Raw genomic sequence first — 24,173 nt, forward strand, 5'->3', positions numbered from 1 at the left:
TCAAATTTCGAAACAAATTCATCTGGTTCATTTGAGTCAAGTTGAAAACCAACTAATGATGTCACTGGATATCAAGGATGAATACCTCCATGTATTGATCTGGCACGTTCATCACCTCTTCATTCGATTTGCATTAATGAACCGAATGTTTACCAAGCTGATGGCAGTAACAGAGCCAACCTTACGGGAAAAGAGAGACAAGCAGTATTTTACTTCAGGCCATCTCACTTCCTCAGAATTTTGGTTGGACCATCAACTGGTCAAAATCACATCTACAACCCAGCCATCAGATGACATTTCTGGGCCTCAAAGTCAACATCATTACTCAATTGGTATGTCTTCCCCAGGACAAGCTGACGAGGATCAGAGATTAAATCCGCCTACTACTCCACACCCAGAAACCCACAGTCCACCTGGCAATGAAGAAGCTCGGCTTGATGGTTTCATGCATCAAAGTGATACACCTGCACTCACTTCAGATGAACATTCTATCTGCATGGAAAAGGGGATCACTGTCTGGGACACTTCTCCTGTCACAGTCGACAAGGGAATCTCTCCAGTGGTGGTTGTCCCGACAACCTGTCCACAGGACAACCCTGATTGACACCAGACTGGAAGGTTACCACTCTTTGTAGTCTATCTTTTAGCCAGTTCTCTATCCAGGTACAAATACTATGTTCCAGGCCATCATTCCTTAATTTAACAAGTAACCTTCTGTGTGGCAGTGTATCAAATGCTTTAGCAAAGTCTAAGTAACTCACATCCACTGCCATCCCAGAATCGAGGTCCCTGCTCACCTTCTCATAAAAACAAATTGTTAGTCTGGCAAGATCTATTACGCATAAAACCATGCTGGCACAACTCGTAGTATTATGATTTGCTATGAAGTCCAGTATCTTATCCTTTATAAACCCTTAGAAAAGCTTTCCTACCACTGACGTCAGACTAATTGGCCTATAGTTTTGAGGCTGAGAACGGGATCTCTTTTTGAATAGCGGCACCTCATTAGCAATTTACTAGTCCCTTGGCACTATGCAAAACCGCAATTAATCCTGAAAAATTAAGTAAAGAGGTTTGGCAAGCACAGAACTAAGCTCGCTAAGTACCCTGGGATGAATACCACCTGGCCCCGGACCGTTGTTTATATTAACATGTTGTAGTCTCTTTTGAATTTCTTCATGTGTGAACCATGCATCATTAGTTGTATTTCTAGAATTGGGAGTATAAAGAAGGAAACCTTCATTAACTGGTTCCTTGTGTGTGTTGAACTGCCTGCAGGATGTGTGATCTACAGAACTGTACACCTTGTTAAAGGTGTGGTCTAGCTTGAGATCTGCCCATTTAATTATGACCACAATAATGTTCTTAAAGCAGTGGCACCTACACAGGGCTGCCATCGGATTACTTTTTCCTCTGGATCTCAGAACAATTGCAACATTTGGGGACTCCTTGTGACATACTGAACATGTTACATACTGGTATACAGGGCCTCAGAAATTATATGTTCCATACAATTGCACCCCCTATATTCCCTGTCCTGCATTTATATGTTGTTTAATTAAATAATTTTATTTTTAGATCATGATCGAGGGACCAGGAAGAACGGATAATCACCACTATCCGGGATATGTAAAGCAGTGAAGATTTTCAGGTAAACTTTTGAATAAGCTTCTATGGATCTTTTTAAGATTCCAGAATGTCCAGTCATGCTACAAGCTTGCTTTATAATGTGACACATAGCTGTGTGGGAGTTTTAATGCTATTTTTGTACATTACAGGAGCTGCTGGCAATTCTTCTGTGAGATATATTAGTACTGGATTGGAGCTTGGGATATTAGATTTAAAAGTAGGACATGAAATCTAAAACATAGGCTTAGCATATTGTATTCTTATGACCCCTGATTCTAACAGTATTTGCATATACTTTATACATACCCTGTATATTAGAAATTGCATTAATTAATGGCAAACTATAACAACAAGCTTTTGGCCTGCTACCTTGGGCCCAGACATGGGAGGATCCCAAATTTATAGGAATATATTTCTTAATGCATAACTGATTTACAGTTCCCTCTTTTTTCTCGATCCTCTGCCCACCAATACAATCTGATGTTGGTCCTCTATTTTGCTCCCGCTTCCCAAATCCATCATCTCCGAAGGGTGACCAAGATGGAGTGGAGTAACCAAGACCCATTGAATGTGTGGGGGAAAGAAGCAAATGTAGAGAACCACCCAAGGCCCCAGGCAGGAGTTGATCTGTTCTCAATAATATATCTGAATATCTGGGGTGTGGGTGAAAAGAAAACTGCCACCAGTGAATGTGTAATGCACTCGTTTTTTATATGATCACATAACCAAGTGAAGGTTTAATATTTGTTTTATTGAATTAGCAAAAAATATCCAAGTTATATACTGTATATGTGAAGCAAGACATTTATTTATTTTCTGTGTTCTTATCATTCCAATTAGAAAGCTGTCACAAATATACAATACGATCACTGAGCTATGCAAAACTGTTTGACATCCGACAATTTCAGTGTAAATTTGCCGTGGCTTAAATATTTATGTAAATATACTTTCAACTCTTAAAACATTCATGTGTAGACGGGATAGGCACGTTTAAAAAGAAACCGCTGAAAAATAAAGCTTTTTTTTTCATTTTATAACGCACACAAATCTTTGTGTGGATTATCTACAATTGAATAGTGGAAATTACAATACGATACATGAAGCATTTTAGATAAATAGAAGTCCATTAATGGCAAAAATGAATTAAAATGGCAGTATGTGTCCTATGGCACACTGGGATTTTTGCTCCCCTTTCATATGTATGAGAACCAGGTTGATGATGTCAGACTGAGATCAAGCATCAATGCATCTACTAGTTGTTCTAAGCTATATAAAGTGATATCGCCATTGTATTTATAGCAGCAACAAACACAATTGATGGGATTCATTGCACCGTTACAAATACACGCATAAAAATGAACCGTAGGTCTGTTCTATGTGGATGTATTCCAGTTGAATGTTGCTTTATTATGTGGTATTATAAAACTACAGCACTACGCAATATGTTGGCGCTATATAACTACATGTTGATGATAATAGTAATAGACAGTGAAGATAAATTCTCTAGATATGAGACTTTGCAACTTTGTTCTTGATTACGTGATCAACAATAGCTCTCGTTATTTACACGCGTGTAAACATTTGTGCTAGAAGGTCCCAATGGAAAATTTCAGCATTAATGAAGCTCAAAACCAAAAAGACGACCAGCAAGGATATATCCTAATGACTCCATTAGTGTGCTGCCTATAGCATGTGTATTTGGATAGGCTGCAGCATCAGGGAACATCACACGGCCCTACATAAAACTTCTGATTTCAAGATTGGTCCTTTAAAATGTAAACAGTGCTGTAAACTATTCTCTTCATTTGAGGTCCTTTAAGACAATTATAAACATACAAGTGTCTTTCATTACTTGGGTGAATATAAAAGTATAGTGGATTCATCTGGCAACTAGAACATGCACAACTTCTTTTATACACAAATGCACACTCAAACAAACAGCAATACACATTAGAAGTTATTTTTTTAAAACAAATCGGTACAAACGAATCATAATGCTTTTACACATCCTATTTACAGTCCCAGGCACATTTAACGTCCCCTAGCAGGGATGCCCTGAATCCAGGATTCAGCCTTTTTCACCAAGATTTCAAATGCTAAAAATCACAAACAAGGAAGTTGCAATTTTTTTTCCTGTGCGGCTCTTTTTAACTTGCCCCTGCTGGGGGAACACCAAAATTTGTTGCATCCCTATCCCATCGTTTTTTTTTTACTCTATGATATTTCAAGGGCATGCTAAGCACATGGTGTCCCCCATTAAACTGTTTAGGGACTGAACTGGCAATATAGAAAGTCTGGCAAAGACCAAAGGATGGTTGAAGTGCTTTATATTGATCCTGTATGGGGCGGTTTGAGTCTTAGCGGTCTAGAAATGGCACAGCTTGTTTTAAGTCTCAATACAGATGATGCCCCACCAGGAAACTTCAGAGTAGGGATCCATTCACCAAATGTATTGGTTCAATTATTGAACATCCAGTTATGGAAATAACATTTTCTGCTTTCATGCATTATTGCCTGTTAGTCATGGATCTATGTAAATGGAAAACATATCAGTCTTGTCTTTGCCTTGAATTTTAAATATCTTTATAAGCTGACCCATATGATGTAGGTCACCTAGTAAAAACTGGATAGAGTTTGGCTTTCCACTTGCCACCCATTTAAATTCTGAAGAGATTCAGACTGAACATGCTGGAAACCAGAAACTCTTTTGACCAAGTACATTTTAGGTTTACAGGGCAAAATGGCAATTTGACTCCAAGGCATCTTGGGTGATCAATTTATTTCACTGCCTGATGAATCACCAGAGCCTTTATTGGCCGAGTCTCCCAAACGTGCTACTAAGTACAGCTTTCAGTCAGTTTGAATGGGTGGATCTTTCCATTTGTGGCCAACCTAAGAACATCCACGATCCACTGTAACTGGAAGGTCTGCTGTCCAGCAGTTAAAAAAAGAAATTCTTCTGTAAGAGGTTTTAGTTAGTTGGCGCAGACAAAACAAAAATGGGTCACATACGCCACAGATAATGCACAAGATTTGAAAAATATTAACACAAAAACATGATTGTTGTTATGTACTCTCATTTACATACAAAGTACATTTAGGGGCTTATTTATAAAATGTTGTAGTGCAACCTAGAACTTTGAAGAAACTGCTAATACTTACTGAATGCAGGTTCTGCTTCAGCTTCAGTGTTTTTCTATCCTTGTCCAAATTATAAAGAAAACCGCCATTGAGTTATACTAGTGCTGTCGTTTGTTCATCAGCTCAGACCAGGTAAATTCCCACGATTACCTTACAGAGGCTTAATGAGAGATAAACACTTTTACTTACCATTAGGAATCATGTACAATAAGTTGAAATGCTATTGAAATAAAGAAATATCTGCTACATGATTGTGCATTCTTCTGACTTAAAATGGCCATAGACGTGCAGAGATTATCGTCCGAATCTTCATTTCGTGCGTTTGTAGGATCGTGTGTTGTGCCCCGACATTTTTCATGCCATGACGATCGGTCGTTCACAGGTTAGAAAATTTCTGTCGGCTACCGATAATATCTCTGCATGTGTTGCCGATATCCGTGGGAGTCTGTCACCAGCTTTTGTCGGACATAACTATCGTACGATTGCTGTCAGGGGCAGAACATTCGCTGATCTGTTCTTTTACTATTTTATTTGATCTGACTGGTAAGTGGCAGGTCGGGAGATGGCAACAAACGATCGTTTGTCCAATATGAAGGTAAATCTGCACTTCTATGTCCAGCTTTAGACTGAAATTTTCTGTAGGTTTATAAATAGGCAATGCACAATCCTACCCCGCTCCACGGAGGATTGTGCATTGATTGTTGCTTCCTTGCCGGAGTGAGGAGGATCCCGCGAGAGCTGCGGTCGAAGTGGGAAACGTTTCATCTTAAGAAGGGGTGAGCTCCGATTTGGTTTCTAAACCTGTTCTCTCTTTATAAATAGGCAACCCCGAAAACTTCTGTTAATGTACATTAAAGAAATGAGCATTACCTGGACGTTAATAACTGCCTGCTAGAAAGCAATATTAAATACACACATGGTGAAGTGCAATAAGTGGCAACTAGCCATAAGCCATCCCAAATAAACCACATTATAAGCAGGGAAAATGCTCTTTGTACTGTTGCTATCAAATTCTCCCTGAGTGCAGTATAATGAGCAGATTTTAAGGGGCATATATGTTAAGCAAGGTCTTTTTCATTGTAATTTCTGAATAACTGGACGGTTTAAAAATACATTTTGTATGTTCATCCTATTCGGTTTAAAACTTGTTGTGTTCAAGCTTCGTCGTGAATCATTTAAAATATTTACAAACAAATGAAAATTAGCTGGGAGAATCAAAGTGATGCTCCTGAGCAGGCTAATATGCATTAAACGTAAAGGGGGTGTCCGTGCATAATGAAACAAACTGTAACAGCTGATTAACAAACCTAGGGGTTTAGCGGTTTTGCTACATTGCATCAAGGGGCACATTAATCAAAGGTCGAAGTGAAAATTTGAATTTAAAAAAGTAATTTTTGTGTACTTCGACTAGTGAATAGTCAAAATTCAATTTGAAAAAAATTTGAATTTTGAAATTTATCATGTACTGTCTCTTTGAAAATTAGACTTCGACCATTCGCTAAAGCTGCCAAATTGCTATTTTAGCCTATGGGGTAACTCCTAGAAACTATTTGGAGTCAATTGGTAAACTTTGAAAAATGAAAGGTTTTTTTTGGGAAAAACTTTGAATTTAATCAAAAACGGACGGACCTATTTGATCAAAAACGGGCCTATTTGGCCAAAAAAAACCTTTGATTTAATTTCAGTTGGTCTTTTTGAATTTCAGAGTTTCCCAAATTTGACCCTTGATAAATCTGTCCCCAAGAGTCAGAACCAGAAAGGGACGCACAAATACTGCTTATAGTTGCAGTTACATTTACAAGCAGCTTTAAGCCCATTACATATTTAGGATGAATGTATATTTCAGTGAATGGACTACTTGGCAGTGCATTTGAGGAATCGGTGACTATTCTGTCTGTGAAATCCATTAGACAAGGTTGTTAGTTTAGCACAGGTGGGCGCCTTGCTGATTCTTCCCCTGTGTAAACGACAGTGAGTTCTGTGCGACGCTGCAGACACTTCATGATGTCTTCTGCCAAATGTTCCACATCAGAATAGCGCACCTTCTCAAAGTCAAAGATATCTTTCAGGAAGTACATGATTTGAGCCTGAACAGAAAAGGAATGCAACAGATCATGGTTATTCCTGTGTCTTTTTTTTTATAAATGTATTTTGGGGAAGATAGAAATTTAAAACTAAAATCGATTAAATAAGATTTTCATGACAATGGAAAAAATAAAGTGCTCTAACTTTCACCGCCTTTTTATTACAATGCAGACGTCATGTAATGCATATACAGGTATAGGATCCCTTATCCGGAAACCCGATAACCAGAATGGCTGTCTCCCATAGACTCCATTTTATCCAAATAATCCAAATTTTTAAAAATGATTTCCTTTTTCTCTGAAATAATAAAACAGTAGCTTGTACTTGATCCCAACTAAGATATTGGAAGCAAAACAAGCCTATTGGGTTTATTTAATGTTTAAATGAATTTCTAGTAGACTTAAGGCATGAAGACCCAAATTACGGAAAGATCCGTTATCTGCAAAACCCCAGGTCCCGAGCATTCTGGATAACAGGTCCCATACCTGTACTGTTAATAAAAAAAAATTTAGCTAAAGAATTAGCGCTACAGTAAACATGGCGGCACATATCTGGGTGTATATTTGGGTGTATATTTGCAAATATTTATTTATTATATATGTATCCCCATATTAAAGGTGCAAGAAAGACCATAGTATGAATTCTGTTGCTAAACTACAGCTCCTAGTGACGTGTGACAGCCAAGGTCACTTTATTTTCATTTATTAATTTTTATTGAGCATTTACAAAAAAAAAAATATGGAAACGGTATAGGATTAAGTAACAATACAAGAAAAGGGGAAAAAGCAATTTTCATGGTACAGGAATGGGATCTGTTATCTGGAAACTCTTTATCCAGAAAGTTGTGAATTAAGGAAAGGCCGTCTGCCATAGACTCCATTTTATCCAAACAATGACATTTTTAAAAGTGATTTCCTTTTTCTTTGTAATAATAAAAAACAGTACCTTGTACTTCATCCAAACTAAGATATAATTAATCCTTATTGGAAGCAAAACCAGCCTGTTGGGTTTATTTAATGTTTATATGATTTTCTAGTAGACTTAAGGTATGAAGATCCAAATTACGGACAGATTCATTATCCGGAAAACCCCAGGTCCCGAGCATTTTGGATAACAGGTCCCATACCTGTACTAAGTCAGTTAGGTACATAAATACAATGGCAGCGACAGGGACAATTTTTACTTTTTCACCTAACCATTACAATTAAATGGGTATGTACAGGCTTTAAATGGGAAGTAAACCCTAAAAATGAACGTGGCTAAAATGCTATATTTAATATACTGAACTTATTGCACAGCCTAAAGTTTCAGCATCTCAATAGCAGCAATGATCCAGGACTTCAAACTTGTCACAGGGGGTCACCATCTTGGAAAGTGTCTGCAACACTCACATGCTCAGTGGGTTCTGAGAAGCTAAGCTTAGTGGTTTGTAGCCAGGGATGCACCGAATCCAGGATTTGGTTCGGGATTCAGCCAGGATTTGGCCTTTTTCAGCAGAATTCTGTCCAGCTGAATCCTAATTTGCATATGCAAATTAGGGGCGGAGAGGGAAATCGCGTGACTTTTTGTCACAAAACAAGGAAGTAAAAAATGTTTTCCCCTTCCCACCCCTAATTTGCATACGCAAATTAGGGTTTGCTATTCGGACGAATCCTTCGTGAAGGATTCAGGGGTTCGGCCGAATCCAAAATAGTGGATTCGGTGCATCCCTAGTTGTAGCAAATTATACGGCAGAAAATGAGTTTGGCCTGTAATATAAGCTGATGCTACAGGGCTGATTATTAAATTCTGATGGTAGTTGTACTGGTTTCTGTGCTGCCATGTAGTAATTATCTGTATTAATTAATAATCAGCTGTTTATTGAGACATTTATATTATATACCTACTGTATCTTGTGCATCGGCCCCTAAGCTCAGTAAGCGACAGCAGCACAGAGCATGTGCAATTAATCAGCAGAAAAGAAGATGGGGAGCTACTGGGGCATCTTCAGAGACACAGATCTTTACTGCTAAAGGGCTGTGGTTGCCTTGGGCTGGTACAGAAGCCGAAAACATAATGTACAACATTTCTAGCTACTTCTTTAGTTAAGCTTTAGTTCTCCTCTAAATACTAGTCAAAAAATCTTCAACAGGGTGATAAGCAGGAGCAGGTAGCATGCTATAAACCTGAATCTGTACAGGACGCATACAACCTGTATATATTCAATAGTGATTTTATATATCAAGTGCAAGAAAACACAAATTTAAATGTGAATTTGACAAACCTTGTAAAAGCAACACAAATCATGCAGAGAGCTTCTAGGACCCAGGAAGCCCCATGCCAGAACAGGGCATAACTGCTCACAAACCGTATAGAAGTTTGCAAAAAATCCATTGGGCACCTCAATAAGAAATGGAGAAATGGCACTTTAGTCAACGCCTGTATAAAAACAGCTTTTCTCTTTTAGCGGACATCATGATTCACTGGATGCAATACAGTAGTGAATAGAAAACACGCATGGTCACTGTGTTACCTTCATCTCTTGCTTCTTTTGCCTTAGAACAGACCAGCAGCTTGAAGTCACAGCCTGAGAACAACAACAAAAATGTATAACATTACCAAATAGTCTTAGGGGCAGATTTATTAAGGGTCGAATACTAAATTAAAAAAAAAAACCTGGTGTTAAAATTCACACATTTAAATTTTAAATCCCTAATTTGACTATACATTTGAATGTGAGATTTATCACATCTCGACCATGTAAACAGTTCTATTTTGAATATTAGCAGAGGTCCATTGAATCATTTGAATATGTGAATTGCCTTTCTGACATTTGAGTTTTTTTCGGAGGGAAAACTCTTGTCGAACTCGATTCGAATTTGATTTGAATTTTTGGGTTAGGACCATTCGATCAAATATTAGACATTCAAATGTTTTCTTAAATAAGATTGTGAGTATATTCAATTTTATTAGTAAAAACAAAATTCACATGTATTCGAAATTCGACCTTTGATAAATCTGCCCATTAATGTAGGAAAATACCAATGGGGTTATGTAATAAGACAGTGGGTATAAGTATACACATGAATAGGAAGCCCAATGGGACATAGTTTTTAAAACATGAGTATACTATAGGGGACGTCCACAGCTCTCTATACACTTGTATAGGAGATATTTATAGAGCTCTATTTTCCCTAGATAAATCTGGCTGTTCTTCTCCTGGACTTACTAGTCAGATATATCTCTGTCCAGCCAATGGAATAACCACCTTAAAATTTAATTTATGGAAATATCCAGATGATTTCATATTTTCACAAGATAAACATATTACTTTATGTAAACGTTAAGGGGGTTATTTATCGAATTTTAGAGCTATGTGAGCTTTTTTAGACCTCGAATGAACTCACAGCTCGAATGGTTTGTAATTTAAGAAAAAAAGTCTTGAAAGGAAAAAACTCAAACCCAACAACTCTAGTTAATGAATTGCTTGAATTGATCAAGTTTTCGAGTAAAACAACTCAAACATCATGAAGGCTATTAACATCTTCAAATGGTTCAAGGGACCTCTGCCATTGACTCCTACATGACCTCGACAGGATTTAGATGGAGTATTTTCAGATCTATTTCCAGGGTCGGGTATAATACATCTTTTTTGTAACTTATAATTTTTATTGAAAGTTTTCATCAAAAGAAATGAATAAAATATACACTGAGTAAAGAACACATGCGTGCCAGCTTAAGTCTACATATGTACTTAAAATATATCAACATACATGAGTAAATCAACAATGTTGGGTAAGTTCACCATTCAAAAGTGAGATTGGACTTATCCCAAGACTCTTGCTCCTGGTTTTACTAATGTTTAAACATCGATTTACCACCTATCTAATCTACATTTCACAGTTTCCATGGAGTCCATATTTCTAGGAATTGTGTTGTAGTGTTTTGAATGTAGGCTATTCTAGACTTCTATTCTAACACTTCTGCCAAGGTTGGCGGGTGTAGCATTTTCCTCTTTGCTGCAACTGCTTGTTGGGCTGCAGTCAGTATGTGGTTTATCAGTTTTTTGTACCTTCCGTTTTATTTTGGGAAAGGGCTTGCCAAGTATAAAAGTTGGTATGTCTTTTGATACAGGATGGCCTAATACTACGCTAAGGAGCTTCGTCACCACCTCCCAAAATGATTGTATTACAGGACATGTCCAGATAATGTGGAGAATCGACCCTATTTCCCCAGGGTATAATACATTTTGAAAAGTTTTTTTATTTTTTTCCAGAAAAATGGATTTCTGACTTAAAAATAACTTTGGAAACTCGATTTTTGTAGTGGAAAACACAACTCAAACCTTAATAAATGTGCCCCTAAATGTCAGTATGTGCAGTGTAATACATAATAATCCCCCCGCCATGCTGTTAAAGCAGAGACATTATTAGCAATCTTTTGCAAATCTCAGAATATATAGAAAATCCCTAAACATATGACAGTATTTTAAAGGCAGAGCAGCACTAAGCCAAATAGCCATGGCAATGCAGTGTGTGTCTTGTGCAGTACAGAGTGATGCAGCCACTCAAGGATTTCAATGGTTGAAAAGAAATGCAAACCCACAGAGTTCATTTTTTTGCCAGTTACAGTATTTTTGATCCAAGGGTCCCGCCAACAACAACAACAAAAAAAACAGAACATACTTTGTGGTTTTTTTTCAGTCTGGGGGTGGAGGGGAGCAATATTTTCCATACTACAAATATGGCAATCTGATATAATCCCTGGATGAACATCAGTGCAAAACAAAAAAACACATCCAGCCTTCTCTATTGTGTCGCTCAATTCTACATTATTTGACATTTGCACAAGCTGAACTCAATGGAAGTTACCCTTTCCTTTGTAATGATGAAACCCATTACTTTGTTCACAAGGCAGTATATTCTTGCCACTATAAAAAGCTCTATAAATATACAAGCTCTGATCACATATGGAATCAGATTTATCAGTTCATTTGTAGAACACTAATCCTTGATTTGCCATTTTGGCATTTTTTTCAATGTTCATAAAATAAGTCACTGAGGTGTTTCATGACTATACATGTATGGGATCCGTTATCCGGAAACCAATTATCCAGAAAAACAAAAAATTACAGACAAGCTGTCTCTCATAGACTTCATTTTATCCAAATAATCCAAATTTTTTAAAAATTATTTTCTTTTTCTCTGTAATAATAAAACAATAGCTTGTACTTGATCCAAACTACAATATAATGAATCCTTAATGGAAACAAACCAGCCTATTGGATTTATATGATTTTCTAGTAGACTTAAGGTATGAAGATCCAAATTACCTTTAACTGTATCCAAATTACAGAAAGATTATCCGGAAAACCCCATTTCCAAGCATTCTGGATAACAGATCCATACCTGTATGCCAGCAGGCAGGAAATTCTCCACCCTGGCCCCTCGCTCCCTCAGAATCATTTTCTACAGAGCCGTTATCCTAATATTTTACAATAGGGTTGTATTAATCCCTATAGAACTCTTTCAGTCACATAGCCTGATGTTTGTATATATGGCCTTGAAAATGTAGGCTGAATCTGCTAAATCAGCAGTTCTGGGTCCATAGTTGGGAAACCAGAGTGATTCTGGCCCCCACACCTCAATGGGGTGGCCTTCCTGATGCCATATCCCCTCACCCCCTGCGCTTATTTATTTTTATGATCCAAAAGGGACAAGGAAGGGACACATTGCAGGGAGTCAAATTGAACTTTTTGCACTAGAGGGTCCTTATGTACAGTTTAAGAAAGTGACTGATTCCTAAAGTTATCAGGAGTATATGTATTTGCCTCCCCTGGTAACCTGTCAACTTGCCACATGGCAGGCCACCAGGACATAAAGAGCTTATTAGTATACCTCCTAACTGTCCCATTTTCAGCCGAACAGTCCCGCTTTTGAGAGCTCAACTGTTTGTACTGGCAACTCCCTATTTTATCTGCACTGAACAGCTAGAAAATGTATCTAACTTAATTGGCTTTTGGCATAGAGCTCAGAACAGCCCACGAGGTTCAGATAGGATACTTCAATTTTTTCATAACCTGCCAAATTGTGTAAAATGAACATGATAATAAACGTGGTCAAAAAAGTTTCGCCATTCTACGCGCGCCAAATTTTTTGTCCTTTTTATTTCCAAAATGTTGGGAGGTATGCATTAGTAAGTATATCTCCTACCCTAATTCTCATTTTTAGTCTTTTGTCATTTTTGATTTTAAGAGTGTGTGTCGTGGAAATATCTTCAGAAGACTTTCACTGCTTTAATAGCAGACTTGGCAGTGATGTCAGTAAAGTGTCATCTCCAAGTGGCAGTCTGCTTCGTTTACACTTATTAATGTGCCACATGAAACATATTATAATTAATTGTTTTCAAGCACAAAATAATGTGGAAAAAGCAGTTGATATTTTTGGGCAGATTTCAGATCGGGTAGCTATAAAATAGGTCTGCCGGCACTCAGAGCTTGATCAGATATGTAACAAAAGGAAAAAGTTTTCGGAATACAGTGACGACAAAACAAAAACTGTGATCAATTCGCACGAATTTCTGCATTTCGCTGTCTGTGAATAAATTCGTAAATCTCCCGCGAAAATTTGCAGCAACACTATTCGGACGCCCATTGACTTTAAAGCCAGCTTCAAAATTGATGTGAGCGACTTTTCGGACGTGCGTCCAAAATTGGATGTGGGCATCAATTTAGTTTTTCACTTTTTTCGCCCATCACTGATGAAATGCATTCATGTTGCAAAAAGATTTTCCTGATTCTCTGAGCTTTTATACAAAGACCTAAGGACGTCTGAGAAATAACAACAATCTCTGCCACCATCCTTAGACATAATTCCAACAGCATACACTCTTTATTGACAAATTGGCTCACAGTGTGCAGGGGTTGCAGCAGAAGGAAACCAACAGCCCTGGGGTAAGAGTGGAAATAATATGCAAGAAATAATGTCTCCTGAGGGAGAGAATATCTGGCCATCTGCAAGTTAATTTGCTTTTGCAAATGTGAGCAGTTGTAATAACAGTGATCAGAGGGGGAAGGTGGGACAAAAAACCATAAGGGAACAATACTGACACCTGCACTCCTGGGTGAGAGTCAGGAGTATCGAGTTAACCAACGTTACCACCAAAAGGCAAAATGTACAGTGAAGTTGAATATGTGGAAGTGTAATGTGATGGCCTATTGGAGCTTGAATATTTGCAGCAGGTAAAAAAAGGGAGGGATGGAATTATACGTTTTTAGGAGTGGGCTAGGAAGATCTGCCACTCTGGGGGTATTTTTTAATGAGTGAAAGAGATCTTTGAGTTTATTTTTTAGTTTAGAGAAGTGCTGAATATCCTTAAGACGTTCCAGATGAGTCTCTGACTGCCTTGAAGCCACATGCCCAAAACTAAGGAGCCTTTGCTTTTCAGGTGGCACAGGAGCAACATTATTAAGGCAACTGTTATTGCGATGTGCTTACAATAGCACTAAATCTCCATTAGTAACTACATGCTATCTGTTGTCTTGATAAATACTGTGTTGTTTGGCAGCTACTAGTCAGGTACCACGTTATAAGTTTGAGGAACACAAAGGGTTCAAAATAACCTGCTCGGTTCGAAATAAAGACTTTTTTTTTCTGACAGCACTCTGTATTTTTCTGTATGTGATTTGTGAATTGGTTAAACATCTGTAAGAAGTTTGTATGTTATAAGTTGTTAAACATATAGTGGGTCAGTTAAAACATTTAGAGGATATGGGAGAGTATCTACAAAGCCAATTGAGTTGGTTTTCCAATCCCATACCATTTATGTTGTTTGGTTTCCCTGACAATCTCTTACTTTTTTGATTCATGTTATTTTAAAATAGCAGTTACCTTGGGTTGCCCCCTGTCCAGTTTTATATGGGCTGTCCTGTTCAAAACTGCCTGTCCAGATTTCAGAAGTCTAGAACCTGTACAGGACTCTTCCCTCATTAACACAAATATTAGTCAATTACAGGGCTGCCCCTAAGGTTTGTTTTTACATCTCAGTGCTAGGGTGGAGCTGAGTTGTGTCTAGAAAACATGGTGCTTTGCATGGAGCACTATGCACTTACATTCATAAATGATCACTAATTTTTTTTTTTGGCCTAAAATGACCAAAAAGTAGTTTTGATGGAAAAGTTTTGGTAGCAAATATAGATGTTTTATTCCATCCACGGGTACAGTATATCAGTGGTTTTCTCTAACTGTACAAATGTCTGTCTCCAGCTGGTATTTCATGGTATTTTAAGTGATCTACAACAAACATTTGAATTGTGGCAAAAAGTTCCACTACTACAGCCATTATTTTTTTTTTTATTAAAGGGATTGTTTACCTTTAGTATATGATGTAGAGAGTGATGTTATAAGACAGTTTCCACCTGGTTTCAATTTATTAATATGTGTGGTCTTTTAGCTTTGTATTCAGCAGCTCTCCAGTTTGCAATTTCAGCAATTTGGTAGCTAGGGTCCAAATTACCCCAGCAACCATGCATTGATTTGAATAAGAGACTGGAATATGAATAGGAGAGGGTCTGAATAGAAAGATGAGTCATAAAAAGCAGAAATAACTATAAACGTGTAGCCTTATAGATCATTTGTTTTTTAGGTGAGGTCAGTGACCCCAATTTGAAAGCTGTTAAGATTCAGAAGAAGAAGGCAAATAACTAAAAAAAACTATAAAAAAAAGAAAAAAAAGACCAATTAAAGGGTTGCTTAGAATTAGCCATTCTTTAACATACTAAAAGTTAACTTAAAGGTGAACCACCCTTTAAATACAACATTTTAGTTGCATTTAAGTAATTTTTTGTGGAAAAATGGATAAATGCAAATATACACTAAAGTGTAACTTCATATATATATGAAATGTGATCTACATTGAAATGCACATACCTTTCTTCCCATTTTATTAGTTTAGGCTCATATACTTAACTCAAAATAACAAAATCGTAGATCTCAACTAAAGCCAAAATAAAAACCCTTAAAGGAGAATTCAACCCTAATGTTAAAAAAAAAAAACCAACCCCACTACCCTACATAGACCCCCCCCCCCAGCCTAAGTGTTACATCGGGGTTCACGGCGCCATCTTCTTCTCTTTGGAAATCTTCGGAACGAGACCAACGCGGTGGCACATGAGCAGTTGGAGCAATCGCGACATGAGCAGTTTCGCGACAACTGCACATGCCCCGAAACTCATGAAAATTGCAGATGCGCCGGTCTCATTCAGAAAATTATCGAAGCGTGCACTGAGGGGCAAGTAAAACGTTAGGGGCATTTGCCCGGTGTAACACTTAGGCTGGGGGGAGGAGGGAGGGGGGTCTATGTAGGATAGGGTTTTTTTAACGTTAGGGTTGAATTTAAACCTCAAATCACACTGCATAAAAACATTAGCAACCAAGAATTAGGGAATAACCTGAGTTGCCCTACAAACAACAACAAGAAAACTGGCCATGCATTTTATCTGTGACACTCAAACACGTCGATCATTATAGCAAGCATGTCGTTACCAGGAGCTAAAATAGCATTTGCAAGGAATGTAGAGTGGTTATAATTACTCAATATACATGTGTCATTCAACTTCACTAACGGTTTTTTAAAGGGACAACCATATTCCTGAATGTCACCTAGGACTGGTTTCTAATCCTGAGTACAAGAAAGGATGAATCCACATATATATGTATTAATAGTTATCAAAAGTATTAATAACCATTGTGTTAAGATAAAGAACAGTTGAATGATACATTAGCAACTATGAATTCGATTTGTCATTCAATTAGAAAAAGTCATTAGCTGTAGACCAATAAACTGCTAAGGCATTAGGCGGACTACTGCTTTATTTTATCTTTATTCTGAATAATAAAGCACCCGTCCAGTATGAGGTTAAACACAGCCCGTGAGAAGCTAATCTCTTGTGGAGGGCCTTGTTTCCTTATGAGGACAGTCCTTATCAGTAACACTGTGCAGACAGCAGTTAATGCAAAGCTGAAAATAGCAACTACTTACCGTCTCTTTGAAGGAGGAGTTTAGCCACCGGTTCCTGACAACATTCTGGATCGATAAAGGAGGATTTTCAAGATCTTCCAATGAATCCATCACAATGAAATCCAAGACAATATCATAGAAATTCATGCATTTCATCTGCAAGCAAACAGAATACAATAATCTATACTGAGGCAAATGTAGCCATTGTGTATATAATCTATTTAGAGAAAGGGCAACAGATTCCCTATCCAGGTAAGATTTATTATTTTTAATGAAACAGTACTGTGCCATGTTAATCAACTTTTTGCGTGCCCACATTGATAACTCTTACCCCTCTACTCAACAGTTCTTTTTCTACTGTATCCCATGAATCTGGCTGTTCCAAGAAAGACATCATATCAAAGTAGGCATCTTCAAATTTCTTTGGGTTCTGTGGATAAAATAGGGATACAACAAAGAGACCCAATTATTGGCATTCTAGTAATAGAAGAGTTTCCTTTGCAAAAAGTAAAGAAGATTTTTTTGTTTTTTTTAAATTCCCTGGTATTATTTATGTATAGCACCAACACATTTCCACAGTTCTTTACACCTGCTTACAGTGGATCATCCGCTTTTGAGCTACAGGAAGGAGAGCATTACAGTGGATACACTTTTCACAGTCTGCGTACAAAATGCAGGTGGAAGAAAGCGGATGATTTGCTGCGTCTGCTCTTGCCCTTAAGCTCTAAGAAGCACACTTCATACCAAGGAGGCTATCTGGTTGCTGCAGATTTGCAACCCCCACTATAAGGACTGGTATATAAATAAATGCACGTTATGTAAACAACAGCTGCCCAACATGCAGTTCGCCAGTTGTTTTTAAACTATAACTCCCAGGATCATTGTGGAGGTCTGCAGGCTGAACAGACATATTTCAATTCTCAATCCCTCAGCAACTACATCTCTGTGCTGGGTTCTGGAAATAGTATCTCTGAGCTTAGTGCTGTGCACCCTCTGCATTCCCCTCCACCATGGGCCTTTATCACTGATCTAATACTGATACTAGCATTATCCAATAAAGCAGTCTTTCTACTCTGTCCCTACAGGGCCCAGCACAGTGAAGTAGCAGTGGAAGGATGGAGTGAACTATATGCTGGAAGGATTCTGTTTGAAGAAATCTCCCACATTGGCATTTACCAGCCATGCAGTGAAATACAAATACTGTAGGAAATGTCGGAGAAAAGAAGTTTCTCAAAAGTAGTCTTATGAGACATTTAGGAAACTGAAACATTTCTCAGGGGAGCATTGGCAGCATAATTAATTTGCACTGAGGCTTTTCAACCCCTTGAAGGCAAATTCAAACAAATGTGAGAACTTGGCAGCATTTACTGAAGTAGCTAAAACTGCTACAAATTGAGGGTGGAGAACTGAGAAAGAGACCAGGCATTTCTATGGAGTTGAATATTTCCTTATCGTAGCCAGTCACGCTACTGACTATACTTCATCTGAAACCATCTAACAGTCATGTAAAACATATTGTGCAGTTGGTTGCAGCTTCATTAAATATGTTGCAGGGAACAGACTTTTCTGTTTCGCTATAATGTCTTGCATGTAGTCTGTCTGGTTGTTTATTGCCCATAAACTGAGATGACTGTAATTAAAAAGCGTTCCTATGGATATTGATAGTGATGGCAGATAAGGGCCACCCTGTCTGTAGTTTATGTTGTAACATTCTGAGTTTGTGGATGTTTGTTCTCCTTCATACCCAACACAGTTTGGATCTTCTACTAAAAAATCATGTAAAACATTATACCCAAAAGGCTGGTTTTGGTTCCAATAATGATTAATTATAACTTAGATTGGATCAAGTAAAAAAATATATTATTTATATATATATATATATATTTATATATATATATATATATATATATATATATATATGTTTTTAAAAAAAATATTATTTGGTGCCCCAATTTCTTTTTAACTTGTAAGGGGGGCCCTGGCGCCAATGTTTTTTTTAAAAAATATTCTTTGGGGCCCTAATTTTATTTTAACTTGTAAGGCCTGGCACCAATGTTTTTTTTTTTGTTTGTTTTTTATATGGGGGCCCTTGTCACCAATAGCTTTTTATAACTTATGTGGGGGGTTACTTTTTTTTAGTGCTGATGTCTGTGTGGTCTTTTAACTGTGATGAGGAGTAGGCAGGTTCTGGGGTGGGGCTTGGGGGCAGGGGCCCTGTGATTTCTAATGTCGGCCCTGTATATACATATCCTCTCTGTCTTTTTCCTAGCGTAAGGTTTTTCTCTACACAGGAGAACACCAATCCAAATGAAAATCTGCTAACTGAATTACATAGGTCTGTGTGGTTTAATGTATGCCACCGGTATTTGCACCTAGTCTATAGAGAACATTAAACATATGTTTTTTCCAGATGAACTACAACATTGAGATCCTGAGGAAAATGTAATTTTCCACAGCAGGCAAGACATTCAATGTAGTGAAGTGAAATATGTATTAACAATATTCTGGATTGAGGACATATAAGGATTGGAAAATGCATTTTAGCATTTACATTGTAATGTAAATGTATCTACCATTCCCAAAAAGCTCCTTCTGCCTGAAATGTGTATACACGCTAATGTTTTCATTCAGTGATGTACAACACTGTCTGGATCACTGCCTGGAAAATGCAGCCATGATTTGCAATCTTCTCCTATATCACACCACTGCAGTTCCAGTCTAGCCTTGATCAAGTATCAGGATTATCCAAGATACATTTTGCATATGGAGCTAAAAATATAAATGTACTAAGCAGAAAGTAAGAGGCTATTTGCTCCTTATCTTTTAAATATAGATTGTGCCTTTTTATTGCAGATATGTGCTCTGTTTAAGGGGATGTCCACCTTGAAATTAACTTTTAGTGTAAAGTAGCTTATTATATTCTGAGACAACTTGCAATTGGTCTTAATTTGTGTTTTTTTAATTATTTAGCTCTGTGTTTAGCAGCTCTACAGTTTAGCATTTCAGCAGTTATTTGGTGGCTATTATTATTATTATTTATGGTTCCCCCTCGGCACATTGAAGAGGGGATACACAGTTAAAATTCGATATTATTAGGAGGCAATAGGGGGACAATATAATGCACTGCTGTCTTCCGCTAGTAAAACTGGTGTGTTTGCTATAGAAACACAATTACAGTTTGTAATAACAAACTGCTGTGTAGCCATGGGGACAGCTATTCAAGCACAAGATACACAGTAGATAACAGATAAATTCTGAAGAATCCTATTGTATACTACAGGGCTTATGGGTTTTGTGCTATGTAACTTTTTCTCCTTTTTTAAAGCTTGAATGGCTGCCACCATGGAAACACAGCAGCTTATTTATATAACCTATAGTAGTCTATACATTATTTTTCCATTACTTTAAAACACTTTCAGTTTTTGGTGTTACTGTGCCTTTAAGAGGTAGGTCCTATGCTATTAATCCCTGCTTTTCTATGCATTTATTATAGGTTACCAGCAGCATCATCATAATCTAATATCATCCATTTAGTGACTATATATTGATGGTGTTTGTAATTTTTATGTTTCTGCCTCTTTTGTTTCGCAATGAAATCTGTTGTATTTACAATTCCTTTAATGCTATACACATTTGTATAAAAAAAAAAAATAGAGGTTACCTTTCTTGCTTTGACAATCAAAGCCGACAGGAGTTTTCTTCCTGTGCCCATTAAAAATATTCTGTTTTCTCTTTGCAAAATAATTTCCTTTAAATTGAAAACAGGGAAAACAAATATTTCAAAATGTTGTAGACAGATAATGTTTTACTTATGACCGGCAAACACACTGCTAGGAAAAGTGATGTACATTGGTTCGGATGGCTCTCCCCCCACAAAAATATTGTTGGAGGCCCCATTCATGCCATGTCTGCTCAGCAACAAACTGTTTTTATAATCGCATATGTATACAAAATGTATATGTATACACATATGTATCACACATTATACAAAAGTGATTTCACAGCAGAAGCACAATGTTTTATTAAAGGGAAACTATATCTCCCCAAAAATTGTAGGTCTCTATAAAAAATATATTGCATAAACAGCTCATATGTTAAACCCTGCTTCATCTAAATAAACCTTTTTCATAATAATATACTTTTTTAGTAGTATGTGCCATCAGTTAATTTTAAATAGAAAATTACCATTTTAAGAAATAAGGGCTGCCCCCTGGGATCCTACGATTTACACAAACAAACCATACATGTTAGGTCACATGAGCCAATTAACAGACAGATTTCTGTATTTTGCGTCCACACTTCTTAGAGCTGTAGTATTTCTGGTCAGGTGAGCTCTGAGGCAGCACAGAGACCATCACTAAATGGTGGTTCAAGGCAAGAGATGTAAAAGGGTAAGATTTTCTTAAATATATATACCAGTTTGGTAAGATTCTTTAACATGCCACTTATTTTGATATAAGATCTGTTGCTTAAGTATTCATTTTGGAAGTTTTCATTTAATGGTAAAACATCATACAATAAGCAGAAGCAAACAGGAGCCCTTGGAGAGTCACAACCAGCCTGTGGATCTCCAGTTGGATAGCCCTGGTCTAGTTATTAGTAAATGGGAGAGAACAATATTTTGATTATATGGGCAGCATAAAACAATTAGCATAAAAGAAAAACATATTAATATGATTCAAAGCAAGGAAACATAAAAAACAATGGCATTTACCTGGAAAGCCTGACGAATACAGTGAAGTTTAGCAAGAAAATCACTGTCACCAAGGCACTCTAGCATTTCAGTCCTGCAAGAAGTAACAAGCCAAATCACAATCCAACTAATGTCAAATACGTGCTTCAGTAACCACAGTGCTCATGTTTCAACTCTTCTGAATACAATAAAGATATGACTTCCTTTACTAAAAGATTCCATATCCCATAATATCTATTGACAACCAACATAAGAGGTACAATCTTGGAATGGATGTCTATTCACTATGTTCCCAAGTGTTCAGGGTTGCCAAAATACCTCTCTTGGCAATCAATAACATGGGTATCTTGTCAACCCAAGTCACATTAAAAAGTTTTGGGTTTATAGTTATCTAAATATTGTCCTAAAATGCAGTGGGCTTTGGTATAATGTAGATGGAGTTTGTGTGGCGCTGGGTATGTACTCTTCTTTTACATTTATTTTATATTTTATAGATTTTTTTATGGATTCACAATCTTAATACTATTATACGGTAATCTGTAATTGTGGTATTAGGTGTGTGTTTTTAATTTATGAACATCTAACTGCATAAGTGAACTATTAATTATTAGACAATAGGAAATATAGACCTTATTCCTACATGACCCACCTGCTGGCATTTGGTTTCATTCCTTTCTTAGCTATACAAGCTATCCCAAGTTCTGGGAATTTTCATTTACAGAAAAAAACAGTGAAACTGCATATTAATTGAACTTGATCAGAATACTACAAATCACACCAGAGCTATTTCCATCAATAGTATTGGAAAGGGCCATAGGTAGCCCTCATCCCAAGATAGTAGCCCAAATATAGGCTTGTGCGTAGCCAAGGGAACGTTGCAGAAACTATATTGGTTAAATAGTATTTAGATAGTTTAACCCCTTTCTGGCTATTTACTGTACTCGCAGGAATTTTACGAAACACTTCCACAATGTTCTGCCATAAACGGAACAAAACAAGAGGCATATTTGGCTTCCTATTAATATCTTTCATGTTGGCTGTCTCATAAGCAGCTGTCGTATCCAATGTCTGCCAGATGTTTCACTGCATCAATCTTGGGATTCTTCTTCTCCAAGGGCTGATAAGTCTGGATTCACAATGAATAATATCTGGTATCTGTTCTTGCAAAGGAGCCAATACTCTTTTCCCGTTCTCCATAGAGGTTGAATGAGGAGATGTATGGATTTGTTTAAAAATAGTAAGGATTTATGATCTTTCAGTAATTTAACCATTTTAGCTGGGCCTAAGTAAATAACTTATCATATACACAATAGAGTTCTAAAAAATAAACCCAAGGATAGATTAAAAAAAACACATCACATAATTTACAAACCATCCGATATAGTAAATATACTATTACTGCAACAGATTGTCTAACAGATTACCTATTTAAACAAGCATTTGCCTTCTTTAGCTATAAATACAATAAAGTGGTTTGGTAATCTTTGAGTGAATTTTTAATTTGGTGTAGAGTGGTATTCTGAGACAATTTGCAATTGGTTTTATTTTTTTATTATTTTAAAAGTTATTTTGATTTTTATTCTCCTATTTGCAGTTTTACTCTGGTTGCTAGAGTCCAAATTACCCTAGCAACCATACATTAATATGAATAATAGAATGGAATATTAATAGTAGAAGATGAGTAATAAAATGTAACAATAAATTTGCAGCCTTGCAGAGCATTTGTTTTTTAAATGGGGTCAGTGACCCCCATTTGAAAGCTGGAAAGAGACGAAGAAGGCAAATCAATTCAAAAACTATAAAAAAAGAAACTGATGAATTGAAAAGATGCTTAGAATTAGCCATTCTATAACACACTAAAAGTTAAAGGAAAACTTTACCCCCAAACAATGTAGGAAACAGCTCATATGTAAAACCCTGCTTCATGTACATAAACCATTTTCATAATAATATACTTTTTTTTTAGTAATATGTGCTATTGGATAATCTTAAATAGAAAATTGCCATTTTAGAAAATAATGGCTTGGGACCTAGGATTCATGGTGCACACAAACAAACCATACATGTTAGGTCGCATGAGCTAATTAACAGACAGTTCTGTCTTTTGCTTCCACACTTCTTCCTGTTACAGTTAGAGCTGCATTATTTCTGGACAGGTGATCTCTGAGGCAGCACACAGACCACCACAAAATGGTGGTTCAAGATAAGAGATGTAAAAGGGCAAGATTTACTGATATCTACATTCCAGTTTGGTAAGATTCTTTAATATGCCTCTTTATTTGATGTAAACCCTTGCTTGCTAAACTCTTGCTTAAGTATTCATTTTGGGGGATATAGTTTTCCTTTAACTTAAAGGTGAACCACCTATGTACATTTTCAATATTGTTTCTACCTTCTCATATTTCCCAGTAGCCATTCAATTGCAGAGACCGAGGTGGAGAGCTTAAAACCTTGAACACATACCTTTGCGGTACCAGGTGCTGTACTGAAGGACCCACGCCTGTTTCAGGGTCAAGTAATCCAGTCAAAGCAGTTATCAGCAGCACACCGTATATTTGAACAAACGTGAAATTTATTGTATCAAAACATTTCAAACAGGCCCGGGTGGCCCGAAACATTGCCCTGTTTG

The 24,173-nt window shown here is 37.0% G+C and overlaps 1 protein-coding gene and 1 long non-coding RNA gene across 2 annotated transcripts in view; one reads left to right on the forward strand and one right to left on the reverse strand.

The window, feature by feature from the left end:
* The first annotated feature begins 1,576 nt into the window (after positions 1 to 1,576).
* On the forward strand, positions 1,577 to 3,746 carry LOC121403039. The gene is made up of 2 exons (XR_005966996.1): positions 1,577 to 1,651; positions 1,779 to 3,746. It is a non-coding gene; the product is annotated as an uncharacterized LOC121403039 (long non-coding RNA).
* Positions 2,362 to 24,173, reverse strand: part of miga1.L (mitoguardin 1 L homeolog) — a 54,655-nt gene continuing 32,843 nt past the window's right edge. Inside the window, exons 10-16 of the mRNA XM_018256618.2 lie at positions 21,566 to 21,638; positions 20,513 to 20,599; positions 17,183 to 17,281; positions 16,873 to 17,007; positions 9,368 to 9,421; positions 9,119 to 9,235; positions 2,362 to 6,857 (exon numbers count right to left, since the gene is read on the reverse strand). Coding sequence (XP_018112107.1) covers positions 6,690 to 6,857; positions 9,119 to 9,235; positions 9,368 to 9,421; positions 16,873 to 17,007; positions 17,183 to 17,281; positions 20,513 to 20,599; positions 21,566 to 21,638 — 733 coding nt within the window. The 3' untranslated portion in view covers positions 2,362 to 6,689. The remainder of the gene's footprint in view (positions 6,858 to 9,118; positions 9,236 to 9,367; positions 9,422 to 16,872; positions 17,008 to 17,182; positions 17,282 to 20,512; positions 20,600 to 21,565; positions 21,639 to 24,173) is intronic.

The sequence above is a fragment of the Xenopus laevis genome, chromosome 4L (genome assembly GCF_017654675.1).
Source record: "Xenopus laevis strain J_2021 chromosome 4L, Xenopus_laevis_v10.1, whole genome shotgun sequence".
Classification (NCBI taxonomy): Eukaryota; Metazoa; Chordata; class Amphibia; order Anura; family Pipidae; genus Xenopus; species Xenopus laevis.